At 41.4% G+C, this 15,088-nt stretch overlaps 1 protein-coding gene across 3 annotated transcripts in view; it reads left to right on the top strand.

Annotated features, from left to right (window-relative positions):
* LOC120464320 (cadherin-2) overlaps positions 1-8,919 on the top strand; it is a 41,302-nt gene extending 32,383 nt beyond the window's left edge. For all 3 annotated transcript variants that reach the window (XM_089134643.1, XM_089134642.1, XM_089134641.1), the window contains 5 exons: positions 987-1,220; positions 2,812-3,045; positions 3,162-3,301; positions 7,974-8,120; positions 8,233-8,919. In XM_089134643.1, coding sequence (XP_088990769.1) covers positions 987-1,220; positions 2,812-3,045; positions 3,162-3,301; positions 7,974-8,120; positions 8,233-8,439 — 962 coding nt within the window. In that variant the 3' untranslated portion in view covers positions 8,440-8,919. The remainder of the gene's footprint in view (positions 1-986; positions 1,221-2,811; positions 3,046-3,161; positions 3,302-7,973; positions 8,121-8,232) is intronic.
* The last annotated feature ends 6,169 nt before the right edge of the window (positions 8,920-15,088 follow it).

The following is a 15,088-nucleotide window of genomic DNA, read 5'->3' as shown; positions in this document are numbered from 1 at the left end:
AAACAATTAATCAAACAACAATAAAAAACAATTAGCTCTGAGCTCCAGCGATTTGCGCTTAACGTTATAGAGGGCAATAAATTAATCAGATCAAAGAGAGGGTAATTTGCCTCAGGCTCCTTAGGCTTGAAACGCTGTAACGTTCAGCCTTCTCCTGCCTTGGTTGTCTGGACAGCTGCGTAAAACTCCCGCAGGGTCTCATTCAGGGGTGCGTTTCCCGAAAGCATCGTCGTTATCCAACTATGGTCGCAAGTTACGTCGTTACCAATAGCGTTCAATGGAGCAGAGCAGCAGCGGTGTAATTTTCTCCGTTTTATTTACATTTTTTCTTTCTTCAGCAGCATACCAGTCGTCAAAGTTGCCATATTCTCCATAAATGTTAAAAGAAATAGCACGAAGTCGCTCATTGTTGTATTAGGCTATAATATCTAACGTTATTTGATAGAGCGTTTGACTGCCTGTTGCTATGGTTACTCACAGCCGTTGTAGGCAGCGCATTTATTTATTCATTTCGAATGGTAAACAGGCAGTTTCACCAGAACTACTTTACTAGGTGTCCTCTATCACTTTTTAACGGACACCCTGCAGCCAATCAGAATCGAGTATTCACCCAGACCATGGTATAAGTTCAGTTAGCGTCACCTTCATGGACACGTTTCCTTTCATCAGTCATCAGTCACCATGGACACTAATCCTCCAGCACAGCTGCTCATCATTGAGGTCGTTATCTCTGTGTATTTAGTCCCAGTCTTCAGTGTTGGTCTTTGTTTGTGTATGTTTGTTAGCTGTACACAACGGTTCTTTAGTTTTATTAAACTATGTTGATAATTTGATCTAGTCTTCGTTCATCTTGTGACAGCTGCAGTGCTTAAATAGTCTCTGATGGATGAGCAGACTAGAGGCAGGTGTGTTTAACGTTCAGGAGAGGGAGTCCTCCGGATAGATAGTGTGCTAGGACGACAATAATGAGTGTGTTTGTTGTGCAGGGATTCCTCCGGCCAGCAGCACCGGTACTCTGCAAATCCTTCTTCTGGATGTCAATGATAATGCCCCTGAGGTTTTCCCGCCAGAGACGGTGATGTGTGAAAAACCTGAGAACAACGGCATTAACATCACAGCGTTGGATGCAGACATCGACCCGAACACTGGACCTTTCTCTTTCGACTTGCCCTTTCAACCTATCGATGTTAGAAAGAACTGGACAATCACACGTCTCAGTGGTGAGAAAACACACACACACACACACACAGAGAAAACAACATCTCATGGGCCTCCTGAACTGTCTACACCACACATGAGCAGTTGATTTTAAAATGGGGTCTGGGGCTGCAAAGGGAGTGCTGGTCTGTGAAAAAGTTCAGCGGAAAATACGTTTTAAAACTACATTAAAATAATGACAAAATATCAAAGTTGTTATGAATTTAATATGTAATAATAAACTGGTCAGAAATCATGAGTTCAATCACAACTACTTAATTATATTGACAGCCATTTATTCAGTTTTAGACATCTAACACTAATGGTAGAAAAGACAAAAACATGAGAACTTTTCACATTGAGCTGAACCCTAGTTTATCATCTTCTAAACCCCTCATTTAACCCAAGGTAAAACAATGTTTCACTCTTGTAATTTTAAAAGGACATGAGCACCACTTTTGCAAGATTAAGCATACATTGCGTTGCCAGGTGTAGTGTGAAACAATGTACCTTTAGAATGCAACAGCCAATCCTGTATCCCCTTATGGAACATATGCAGAGTTTCCCACACATCTAGATCTGATCCCCAGTAAAAACAAACAACAAAACAGAGGTCGGGGACTGGTTAAGCGAACAATATCCGTGTGACTGAAGAGCAGGGACGTCAAATTTGTAAAACCTGGCAAAGGTGTATGGCGAGGACAGACGTCAGCCATGGACACTCAAGAGGAGGCCATTCCCCTGGTGGAGTTTGCCTTCACCTGTAGGGAACTACAATCCTAAGGACCTAAGCTATGCCAGCGCAATCACGTCTACTACCCAATGAGAGCGTGTCTGCTCTGACTGTCGGACCTGGCCAGAGTACTCCGTGTACACCCTTAGGGCAGAGAGTGTGTGGGTCTGCTCATCCTCAGTAGAAGCGAGAGCAGAGACCGTTTCAGCTTGGGAAGCACCTTAGGCACATAGACTCTTCTTGGACTAAGGACAACTTTACTCCCAAACTCGAGGCAAGATGCATCTACTGAGACAACTTCCTTGACTGATGCCGAAGCTAGCAGAGTGGTCTGTAGTAAAAGAGGCCGTAACTCTTTATTATAACGTTAATTGTGAAATAATCATTTACAAAAATGATTATATAGTCATTATAGTCAATCAGCCAGTCCTCAGTCTCTAATTCCAGCAGTATGCCCTCGGTCACTGATGTCGTGGGTTCACACTCCTGGTCAGACTCACTGGGCGTTCCTCTTCCTTTTTATGGATTTAGTCTGTCTCAGTTTTCTCAGTCTCATGTAAGTCCGTGACGGGGATATTAGATATCTGTGGGGACTGCACAAACATATTACCAGATTATTAAAATGAATGGCAAAATGGAATATTTGGAAATGTAAACCAATATTTCCTACTGGCACAATAAAGCAAAAGATGTACATTTTGCACCTCAATGAAGTTGCCACACAGTAAATACTGTCATGGACACTTCCAATATAGACACTTTTTATTAATTTTGTATTGTATTACTGACTCAAGAACACACATGCAGTTAAATAAATTTGAATTATTTAAAGTATTGTAAGAAAGCTCTGCTTAACTCGACTCTTTAAATGCATTTCCTAGGTGATTATGCTCAACTCCTTCTTAAAATTGACTTTTTGGAGAATGGGATCTACAAGATTCCCATCATAATCACAGACTCTGGTAAGATGCCGATGTCCAACACGTCGTATCTGCGAGTGAAGGTGTGTGTGTGTGATCCTGAGGGAGACTGCACAGAGCAGGAGCGCGTCACGAGCGCTGGCCTCGGCACTGGACTGATCATCACCCTCCTGCTCTGCATCATCCTCCTCCTCAGTGAGTGATGATCATGACTGTCTGCCCTCTCAGTAGTCTCTGAGGAAAGATGTCGATGCTGAAAAGGAAAAGAAATGTTTTGTTCTATCTGCAGTAATAACTTTCTCTCTGTGTAGTCCTTGTGTTGTTGTTCGTTGTGTGGATGAAAAGAAGAGATAAAGAACGACTGGGCAAGCAGCGGCTGATCGACCCCGACGAGGACATCAGAGACAACATCCTGAAATATGACGAAGAGGGAGGAGGCGAGGAAGACCAGGTACTAGTTTCAAGCAATCCGAGGGTGTTCGCCTCTGTCTCGTTCACTTCATGTCTGGCGTTACGCACAGTTCAGTGTGGCCGCTCCAATTTACCTTCAAGGAAATCTAACCTTAGTGTAATTGACAGAATTACTACAAAATATTTTGCTACTTAAAGTTAAAGATTTTTAATAAATCTCAAGAGATGGTGGATGTGTGAAATTTGATGATTTTTGAGTGACGTTAGTCTACTAGTAGAATTTTCTAAAAAATATTTTGCTATACCTAAAAGTTATAAGTCTATTTCCCTCATTTTACATATAAAACGCACGTGGACTGACATTTTTCCATTGTCTGGACTCCTTTATTAATGGATGCGTTTCAATATATTGGTATTAAATGTATTTTCTGAGACTTTATATTTCAAGTTTTTACTGCAAATGTCGAAATGCGGGCTCTTTGGTCCATCAGTGCTTGAGTTGAGTTGGACTGGTCACATTGGAATAAAATATCTCATAATAAAATACAAAATTGGCTGATTTATGAATGTATAGTTCTCATCAGTCGGAAAAACAAATAAACGCATTCGTTTGTTGTATTTTTGATCCTGAAAGAACACAGAACAACAAAAGAACGAATCATAGGCCTACATGGAGTACGTGTTATGCTTCTTGCGCAGACTTTTGGGACTGGTGTCAAAGCGCAATGAATGAAATGCACGAATGGTAATTTAATAGACCCTCTGAAATGAACGAGGGAGAGCTGTGTTTTATTTTCACAACATTTCATATGGTTTGGAACATGAAAATTCATAATATCAAGCCACTGAACGAACATATAGAGCACGATTGAAATAGCATTGACAGGTATGCTTAATCGAGATGATACAACGTCTCCGCCTTTAAATAGGGACTGATGCAACGCTTCTCTCTTTGCTGAATCGTTGAAGTTTAGCGTATCAGCAACAAGCTGATCGAGCACCAGATCCAGTGAGTGATTTGCGTAATGGAGTCGGGACATACATCCTTCAGTTTAGCTCTCACCCCATTGAACCTCCCTGACATGTTACTGGCCCCATCAAAGCAGTGGCCCTTCAGTCGCTCCAGTCGCACCAGGACATCCCTTAAGCACAGAAATAAGGTTTCAGCCGGCGTGTCAGGGGCGTTGTAAAAGCCAAGATAGAAATTTTAAAATTCTAGCTGGTCATTGCTAAACTGCAGACTGATTGAAAATTGTTCCTTGCCACTGATATCTGTCGTTCCATCCGCAGTTAACCCAAAAAAGTCAATTTTTGATGCTGTTGCTCCAATTGTTCTCAATATGTCATGCGCAAATAGCTCCAGAATCTCATTTTGGAGGTTGTTTGACATCCAGTTGTCTCTCCTTTTCAGCCAGTTATCGAGGTCAGGATCATTGCACACTCGCTCCTGCATTAGCTGCCATAAGACTCCATCCTGATTAGCATCTCCTCTCAGTGGAAGCCCGGGCGCCCCAAGAATCTTACGCAGCTAAAAGTTCGAGGATTTTCCGCGCTGTTCTCTGCTCATTTGCCTTGGCTTCAGAGAGTACTGCATTAATTGGAGTGTTTTTCAACGCTGCCAATCTTTAGGTTGCATCTGAATGAGTTTTAGATTTCTCGTGGTCTCTGATTTTCTCTGTTGCTTTTTTCCAATTTGAAAACCCCTTATCTTTTACAAAACAAACTGTCGGTGGTCGGGCACAGAAGTCTACTTTGGACAGCCGATCTGCACACCCCACACACGATGCCATCACTGTCCGAAATATCCTCCAGCCGCTTCCACTCTCAGAACCAGGATGCCCTACAGCTGCGTGCGAAGCTCTCCCCACTTTTTTTTTTTTGACTGGAAAATTATAATCAGGCAGAGGCCTGAAGGACTGTGCACCTGCAACTGGTTTTTGACTATCCGCGTGTGGCGACGCGGGATGAGGGAGGCTCGTAGTGAGGGTGGCGGCGGTCGAGGGTTCACTCACTTGGGTCATCTGCCGCTGCTCATCCGGCGGCTTTCTGCCGGTGGTGCTGCACATAACGATCAATCGGATGTAAAATCCAGTGATGTTGCCCCCCCCCCCCCTTCTCTTATTCGCTTTGCTGTGGGAGCTTTTAAAAAGAAATTTGAAATTAGTTTTTGAGTCATTACTGGAATTATTGTGGGACTCGCGACCTTAAATCCTTAAATTATGTCTCCGCTGCGGCTGCGCATGTATATACGCAGAGGGGAGATGGACGGACGCCCCCCCTGTTCCCAACGTCTATGATCCATACATTGAACAAATCAGAAAAAGACTGATTTTGTTGACTTTGCTACACAAAATAACACACTAACTAATAGGATTGCTTTATAAAAACAAATGAAAATGAAACCCCATCGCACATTTCAAGGTTTAAATAAAGTGTTGGGACAGTTTATTGATTTAAAACAGGGTTGCATTGAGTTAAGAGTTTATTTCCTTTGTGAAGTTAAAATAAGAAACACAGATTCTTATTCTTCCGAAATTCACACACTTTTGCTTCACCATACTATATGCACACAGATTTCCACCCCATAACGTTCATCTAAACGCAGAATAAAAAGTAATAATGCAACAACGTTCTCATGGCATCAGTCACCAACACCAGCCCCTTGTTAGCCCGTCTATTTAAACCTCTGTGCTTCAGTTGTCGTGTGCCGGTCGTTGCTTCTGGACATGTATTCCAGTCGTTGTTCTCCAGCCGTTGTTGATTTTACCCGTGTTCCTGTATTATTTAGGGCCCGAGCACTAACAGTGCGAGGACCCTATTGAAACTGTTAGGATTATTCTTTTTTTTGCAAAGTAAGCGCCATTTTCGGGGCCGCAACATGCTCAAAAACTCACCAAATTTGGCACGCATGTCAGGACTGGTGAAAAATTTCGTATTTTGTGGGTTTCGCGGATGGGCGTGGCAAAATGGCTCCCTAGCGCCACCTAGAAAATTGCAACAAATTAGCCCCTCGTCCACCTACAAGCACGGAATTTGGTGGGGATGTGCATCATATCAAGACGCACAAAAAAGCCTCAAGAACCCATACCCTAATCTCGACAGGAAGTCGGCCATTTTGAATTTGGCGGCCATTTTGGGACGATTTACACACTCCGTACATTAACTAACTCCTCCTAGGGATTTAGTCGGATCAACTTCAAATTTCTGCTGTGCCTTCTAAAGGCATTGACGATGTAAAGTTGTGCTATCTGCGAGTTTTCATCGATGGGCGTGTCCGTGGCGTCGATGATTCGCCATGAAACAGGAAGTTGTAGTAACTTGGCTGTAAATGCCCTGATCTGCACGAAATTCGACACATTTGACTGGAGTCCCGCCCTGAACAAATCTATATGCCGACATTCACCCACAGTCATAGCGCCACCTGCTGGCAACAGGAAGTGATCTTTAACGAAGCAGCCCCGGCCGCATGTTTGACCGACCTGTACGAAATTTCTGTGGTACATCTATCATGTCCAGACGCACAGAAAAGTCTCTTGGAGCGATGCCCTAAACTCAACAGGAAGTCCGCCATTGCTAATTTTACCGCCAGTTTTGGATGATTTACTCATTACGTACTTTAACGAACTCCTCCTAGGGCTTTAGTCGGATCGACTTCACATTTCTGCTGTGCCTTCTAAAGGCATTGACTATGTAAAGTTGTACTATCTGCACGTTTTGGTCGATGGGTGTGTCCGTGGCGTCGATGATTCGCCATGAAACAGGAAGTTGTAGTAACTTGGCTGTAAATGCCCTGATCTGCACGAAATTTTACACATTTGACAAGAGTCCCGCCCTGAACAAATCTACATGCTGACATTCACCCACATTCATAGCGCCACCTACTGGCAACAGGAAGTGACTTTTAACGAAGCAGCCCCCGCCGCATGTTTGACCAACATGTACGAAATTTCTGTGGTACAACTAACATGTCTAGACGCACAGAAAAGTCTCTTGGAGTGATACCCTAAACTCAACAGGAAATCGGCCATTTGTAACTTTACCGCCATTTTTGGATGATTTACTCATTACGTACTTTAACTAACTCCTCCTAGGGATTTAGTCGGATCGACTTCAAATTTCTGCTGTGGCTTCTAAAGGCATTGACGATGTAAAGTTGTGCTATCTGCGCGTTTTCCTCAATGGGCGTGTCCGTGGCGATGATTCGCCATGAAACAGGAAGTTGTAGTAACTTGGGTGTAAATGCCCAGATCTGCACGAAATTTGACACATTTGACAAGAGTCCCGCCCTGAACAAATCTACATGCCGACATTCACCCACAGTCATAGCGCCACCTGCTGGCAACAGGAAGTGACCTTTAACGAAGCAGCGAACCAAATTCACAGCCGCACCGGCTGAGCCGCAGAATATGCAACGCGGCCGCCTCACACCCCGACGCGCTAGAGGTGCGAGGGCCCGCCCATCGCTGCTTGCAGCTTTAATTTGTATTTATGTTTGTCTATTAAAATTGTATTCTCTCTCTGTTGCAAGAAAATAAGTGGTCTATGCATCAATATTGTTTCCTCTTCCCCACACACTAACGTAAATAAGCGTCTTCTGATAAAGCTGCGCTCCTATTGTCGACACCGCCACCAAGTGCTTTGGCTATGTGCTTGCAGACACACCAACACAATTCTCTGAATGCTAACAATGGTCTTAATGCTTTTGCAAACAGGATTATGACCTGAGCCAGCTGCAACAGCCAGATACAGAGACTCACGGCATCCGCAGGTTTGATGAGAGACCTCAGTACCCCGAGCCCCATTACCCCATCAGATCCACCGCTCCTCATCCTGGAGATATTGGAGATTTCATCAGTGAGGTGAAGTGTCACTGTACAAGCATCTAACTATTAAACATAGAGAAGAAAAACCAGTTGAAAACTACAGAGGTGTGTGTTCATTAGTGTAGCAGATGATGTGTTGTGTTCGCAGGGTCTAAGGGCTGCTGATAAAGATCCAACAGCTCCACCGTATGACTCCCTGTTGGTGTTTGACTACGAGGGTGACGGCTCTACTGCGGGATCCCTCAGCTCCGTCAACTCCTCTAGCAGCGATGGAGACCAGGATTACCATTACCTCAAAGACTGGGGTCCCCGCTTCACTAAACTAGCTGACATGTATGGTGGCACCGATGAGTAGAAGAGTTCAGATTACAGCTGCAGAAATGTGTTTTAAAGGATCAACACAAGCAAACACAACTTCCCAAGGCAAACTGCTAACGATTAACTCAAGGCTTAAAGCAATAGTTATGCATATATGTGGAACACTTTCAGAGTATGATACTCGTCGTTACACTTGAACTTTACAGTGTAGAAGCACAGGGATTGAACGTGCCTTTTTGTACATTTATTCTGAATGATTTATGTTCAAAGCTTTAATTATACTGACTTAAGGAGTGATTATGAGATTTAAGTTTGTGTTTATTATACAAAAGATCATGCTTTTCTTTTTTGCTTACAAACTGTTTTTCAAAGGGATTATTTAAATTTCTTTTTTTTTTCATATATTTGAAGACAAATTGTAAGACACTATACAGTTCACAGGATTCTTAGCCTATTTGTTCAACATGAATTTAACATATGCACATAGTTTGAAATAAAAAAAATGTTATAACTGAAACGTTTGTAAGTTTCCTACATTCATTGTGGTTACAGTGCATGTACACATACGTTTGTGCTTCACAATAAAGAAAAAGGACTTAATTAATTAAATATCAGAATTAATTCCTGAATTACTTCTAAATAGATAAATTCAGCTCAATGAGTTCATGTCGTCATCGAGGCTTCGAAGCTAGAACCAAAAAAACAAAACATCCTACATGAACTCTTGTACTGGAGCTTGATTCGTCTTGCCATAACCATGTGTTCAGTGACGTCCGAAGCTTCGTTTCGACACACTACCACGTGACTGCTTCATATTCTGATTTCGGAGGTTTCGAGTGTCATGCGCTTCGGCAGTGAACTGAGGCGACTGAGGTTTCCAGCATGGATCCAGCCAAGCAAAGAAGCCGTTCGGAAGTCTGGCAGCATTTTCAGGTCGTATTTACCAATACAGTAAGCTAATTATTATTATTATTATTATTTTGTAAAACGAATGTTATTTTAAAATGAATATAAAAATTAATTATAATGTAAATGGATATTTGCATGTAATTTTATGCATATTAAGTGTAATATGTTAAATAATAGGCCTACATTATGTATATGAAACAAAAAAGTACTCAAGTGAATACGTGTGACCGCCTTTTGTTGGTTGAGTGGCCAATATGTTCAGCTTTCTTATAATAACAACACGTCGTCAATGTTGAGACATTTTAGAGCTAAACATGAAAACACATATTTTTGTAGTGGACCAACAACTTTGTCAATTTCTTTATTTATAATGAGGTATCTTAAAGGCACACTGAGTAACTCTTGGCCACTAGGGGCGCTCAACCTGTAACTTTCACATCTAGCGCCCCTAGAGGACACAAGCGCCGCAGCACTGTCGCAAAAGTCAACAAATAGTGAGCCGGTCAACCTCGTGTGTCTTTAGATTGTGGTGCAGACAGTAGTTGAGCTGTTGGTTGAAGAGAGATAAGCGTGAGCTCTGGGGGCCGTGGATGAGGACAAAGAAGCAGAAGACCATCTACTCGGACAGGCTCGAGGATCTTCAACAGAGGAGGAGAGCTGACATGCAGGTATGTGTACACTATTTACCTATTTTTTATACTGTCATTTATAAGACTACTATGTTGACAATTTTGTTTTCTGCATCTTGTGCCAGACTACAATCACTTGAAGTAGACCAAAGAGATGCCCTGATCCAATGGGCTTTATGCACAGCTGCACTACTTGCTAAGCTTCAGCAAGCTCCTTGTTTCCTGTCTGCTATTATTATTATTGGACAAACTTGATTCATTCAGGTGTGTCTGATTATTGTTGCCATGACTACTGAGGTCAGGCACACCTGGATTAATCAGTTTGTCCAATAACGGCAGACAGGAAACAAGGAGCTGGCTGAAGTTCAGGAAGTAGTGCAGATGGGCATAAAGCCAATTAGTGCTAGACTGATTACCTGGACTGCTTTTGATCTCCTTGCCCTGCAGGACAATCCTCAAACGCCTCCTGTCGCTGGACGCATGCATTGGTGTGTGTGTGTGTGTGTTCAAACTATAGAGACACGCCTACAGATACTGAGAGACTCTGCGGTGGTCAGCCTCCTCTAGTAAACTGCCACTCATGGACTTCTGCATCCGGGATGAGGGAGTTCTGCGTCTAGCTCGTACAGCGTGGAATGACACGTCCAGGGCATAAACATAATACAGAAAAACATTTAACAACATAAACTACGCATGTAAAGAACGACAAATATTTCTGTTTTTCCCTTACAAGCTTTGTTTTTGTTCTTTTGCTTTTACAGATACACTTTTTAATAAGGTCCTTATTCTTTAAGCATTTTGGTTTGTCCTGTTGGATTTCTGGTCCGATTCACTCCTGCAGAGTTTAACCGTGTTCTGTGTCCTCAGACCCCCGAGACCTCCACCTATCCGCAGAATGATGTCGAGCCGGGGGTTGAGAACTGTCACGGTTCATGAATTCACTGTCTCTCTCTCGTCTCGTGTGCTGTTTGTGTGTGTGTGTGTGGCTGTGGGCGTGGTCACTGATCACTGCTGATCAGCAGCGCCAGCTGGTTTCAATCCGTTTGTCCCTTTATAAGCTCAGTAACTGGAGTCTCATGTTGTCAGATCGTTGTGGTTTTCCCCGGTGTGTTCGTGTGGGATCGTGTTCGTGGTGGATCGTGGATCCTAGTGATGGCCAAATGAAGCTTTTGTGAAGCACTGAACCACTTGAGCCAATTGGTTCAAAAATGGGTTCATTACTCGAAGCTTCAGTTGCAGCGACCTCTCCTGGCGAAAAGCAAGGCTGCAATTAATCAGTCAAATTAATCAGTGAGCAGTATTGGAGAAACTACTTTAGTTCGGAAGCATCTTTGCTAAGATCACCCTTGGATTTTTAACTATATTTCCTTTGAAAACTCTTTGATGCACACGCTAATGCTGAGCATAATGTTCTATTTACAAATAAAAATTGATAAATGTATGTTTTTTGTTATAGCACAGCAGAGTAGCGACAAAGTAGCGGTGGAACAAACTCACAGTAGCACAGTGCAGGATAGGACAGGACTGGACAGGACTCATATGGGAGGTAGGTAACATACACAGACTAAACGTCTTGGCTGAAAGAACAATCTGGCAAAGAGGTAGGGAAAAGCAGTGGTAAAAGAAGCCGACAGAATTAGAGAAAAGGGAGAGCAGGTGTGAAAGAATGATTGGATAACGAGCATAAGGCAGCCGCAGCTGTAGATAATGAAACAGCGGAGAAGCGAGAACAGAAGCGAGAACACATGATAACCAACAGGGGGAGACAAAGAACCGAGAAAGGGACCCGATTCATGACAGCTAATGCTAATTTACAACTCCTGTCCCTGGTTGGGCATTTCTAAACACACACACAACCAGAAAAATAACAATTGTTAAAAATGGTTACAGTTTTGGTTTGCCTTTAGCCACAATTTAATTCTTGAAGTGAACTTTTTCAAGTCAGATATGACCTTAATGTCCGATGGTAATGAACTCCAGAGTCTAGCGCTCTTAACAGAAAAGGCTGTCTGTGCAAAGCTTGTCTACAGTACGGTATTGTACAGTTATGATTTGTGCTGCTTCTGGTAGCTCTTTTGCTGTTCTGTACCTGAACAAATTTACTAAGCGGCTCGGGTGCTAAATTATTAATGCACTTGAAAATTAATTTTAAAAAACATAAATTACTGAAGCTTTCAAAGCTTAATATATTATATTTCTTGAGGATGTAACAGTGATGGTAACGGATTGGCTTTTTATCCATAATTTTTATTGTTTGATTATAAAGTGAACCAATATGTTTTATTGCAGTTGGAGCTGCTTGCGCCCAGACTGTCATGCAGTATGAAATATGCGAAAAAATCATAGCATGCATGTACAGCAGGGCTGCCTGGTTGGGTATGTAATTTCTGATTAATTTAAAACAGTTAAGATTACTTTTTATTGTTTTAGAGATTTTCTTTTTATGTTTACCAAATGTAAGTTGAGGATCTATGACCAATCCACGATATTTAAATTCTGTAACAGATTGAATTAGTCCATTTTGTAAACCAATTTTAAATCTTTCACTTAGATCGAGTTTCTTAAAACAAAAACACATAGAGTCTGTTTTTGTAAAATTTAGCACCAACTGATTTTGATTGAGCCACTGACTGACATCAGCCATCCACGCAGACAGTACATCAGCAGCCGCTCTGGTGACTAAAGCACCGCATCATCATCAGCATAGAGCTGCTGGCACCTGCACAGTTCAATTGCAAGTCATTTATAAAAAGACTGAACAGCAAAGGACCTAGTATGGAGCCCTGTGGTATGCCCAGTTTGATGTTCAAGAGTGATGAGTTTTCCTGGGCAACTTTAACACACTGTACTCTCGCCTGAAGATAGGATGCAAACCATTGTACTGCCTCAATGGAAAAATTAAAAGAAGACATTTTAGTTAAAAGTAAGTTATGGTTGATTGTATCGAATGCCTTTTTAAGGTCAAGGAATACAGCTCCCACCACATCACCCCTATCCAGGGATTTTTTCACATTTTCAACAAAGCAACAGTTTGCAATTTCAGTTGAATAACCGGATCTAAAACCAAACTGCTGTGGGTGGAGAAATTGACTGGCTTCTAAATGATCAACCAATTGTGCCGCTACAACTTTCTCAATTACTTTAGATAAAACAGGTAAAATAGATATGGGACGATAGTTACACATAGAGTTCTGACTTCCTGATTTAAATACTGGCACAATGACTGCTTTTTTCCATGCTAATGGACATGTACACGTTCTTATAGACAGGTTAACAAGATGTGTCAGTGGCTTAACTAACACAGTTCTGTACTTTTTTAAAAAGCAACTGTTCATCATATAGATATCATTTGATTTAGAATTTGACAATTTATTAATAATTTCTGCAATTTTTGTCTCCGGAACCTCTGTAATATTAAAGGAGTCAGCAGACGTCACTCCAGTTGGATAGTTTAAACCTAGACTCAAAATCTTGTGTTAGTTCTTCTACGGATTGCACAAAATATGAATTCAATTCATTAGCCATAGTAGCATTATTATTTATGTTCTTTCCATTTATGGTAAGTTCCTTCATCCCTTTGTGTTAATTTGTTTTATTAGTTAGATTATGTAAATGTCGCCAGATGGATTTATTATTGCCCTCAGCATTACCTACAGTAAAAGTTAAGTATAAGAAGAAACATTTGCTTTACGTAGTTCTAGTACTACTTTATTTCTTAAACTTTTGTAAGTTAACAGATCAGTATTCATTTTTGAGCACAATGATTTTTTCAGAGCCAAATCTCTCTTCTTCATAAGCTTTCTGATTTCATTACTTATCCATGGTATAGTAGTTTCTATCTGGCTACATCTTTTTTGTTTTATAAATTTATCTATTACTCCTGAGATAGCTGTAATCATAGAATTACAGCACTCGTCAACATCATTCATAGCCATGATCTGCTCCCAATTTAAGTGATTGAGTTCTCTTTCAAACTGCACAATTTTTGTCATGATTCTGCCATCATGTCTTAGATTTTTCCTGGGGCTCGTTCTTCGTACGTCGCTAACTCAGTTAGCTGGATTTGATTGTTGGCGATTTGCCATGATCTTGGATCGTTTGGTTCTTCGACGCTCATCCTGGACTTGCTGTCATAGCAACAGGTCCGTCAGCTTGAACCTGCTCGCGAGCAGGCTTATTTCATGTAAACAGGATTAGATCGCGGCTAATACGGGAAGTCCTTCAGCGCAGCGCGATAGTGTAGCTTAATTTCTGAGATTTATTTTTGTTTTCTCGTGAAACGATCGTCGTGAGGGTGTCGTTTAAATACATTATTAATTTGTTGGAAATGCACATTAATGTTCGATTCAATGTCGGGCTTCAACAACAGCACAAAATGTTTGCATTGCCCTAAAATTATTTGCGAGTGGCTTCCTTTACACTATTGGAGATGCGGAGAACTTGATAAGCTTTCTGTCGTGCCATTCACAAAGTAGTGCTCTTAGTTGTTTTTTTTGTTTTTTTTGCGACAATGACATGAGCTTTGGCCAACTAAAGGGAAGATTTCAGGGTCTAAAAAGCCTGAGGGTTGCACCTGACAGGGCCTGTGACATTGCATGTGCCATATTACACAACACTGCCAACATCAGAAAAAGGAAAAAAAAAAAGTTTAATTAAGCCTAAAATAAAAGACAAGACAAATTTGCAAAACTCTATTTGCTTAGAGTTTTATTTCAATTGTTCTTTGTAAAGAAAAGCTAGTTATTCAGTCATCTTTTTAAAAGATATTATGCAAGGTCAGCAATAGTACTCTGTGTGATTTTACAAGCAACTCTATTTCTAGTGCAATTTTTTCTTAGTCAAGTTCTGTTTCTCCCCCTGATTTTTGTTTTTTCAAAAAAATACTCTATTTTCTGTTGAAGACTCATATAGGGAACGAATTTAACCCTGTGTCGTTTGTGTCACACATGCCTCATGCAACAAATAAAAAGCAAAAGTTGTCTCTAGACTGCCCTCCCCTGTATCACTGCTGTGTGCAGACTCTTCTGTAGGCCTTTTTGTACATGTGGACTCCTGTCAGAAATAATAGGCATAGGCACAATTAAAATTAAAGTACTTCCTCCAAAGGACAGTCATCTGAGAAGTTTTCTTCACTCTCCAGTGCAATGT

This window comes from Pimephales promelas, chromosome 9 (assembly GCF_988280905.1).
Source record: "Pimephales promelas chromosome 9, fPimPro1.hap1.1, whole genome shotgun sequence".
In the NCBI taxonomy this organism is placed as follows: Eukaryota; Metazoa; Chordata; class Actinopteri; order Cypriniformes; family Leuciscidae; genus Pimephales; species Pimephales promelas.
This window is presented reverse-complemented; position numbering and strand designations above follow the sequence as displayed.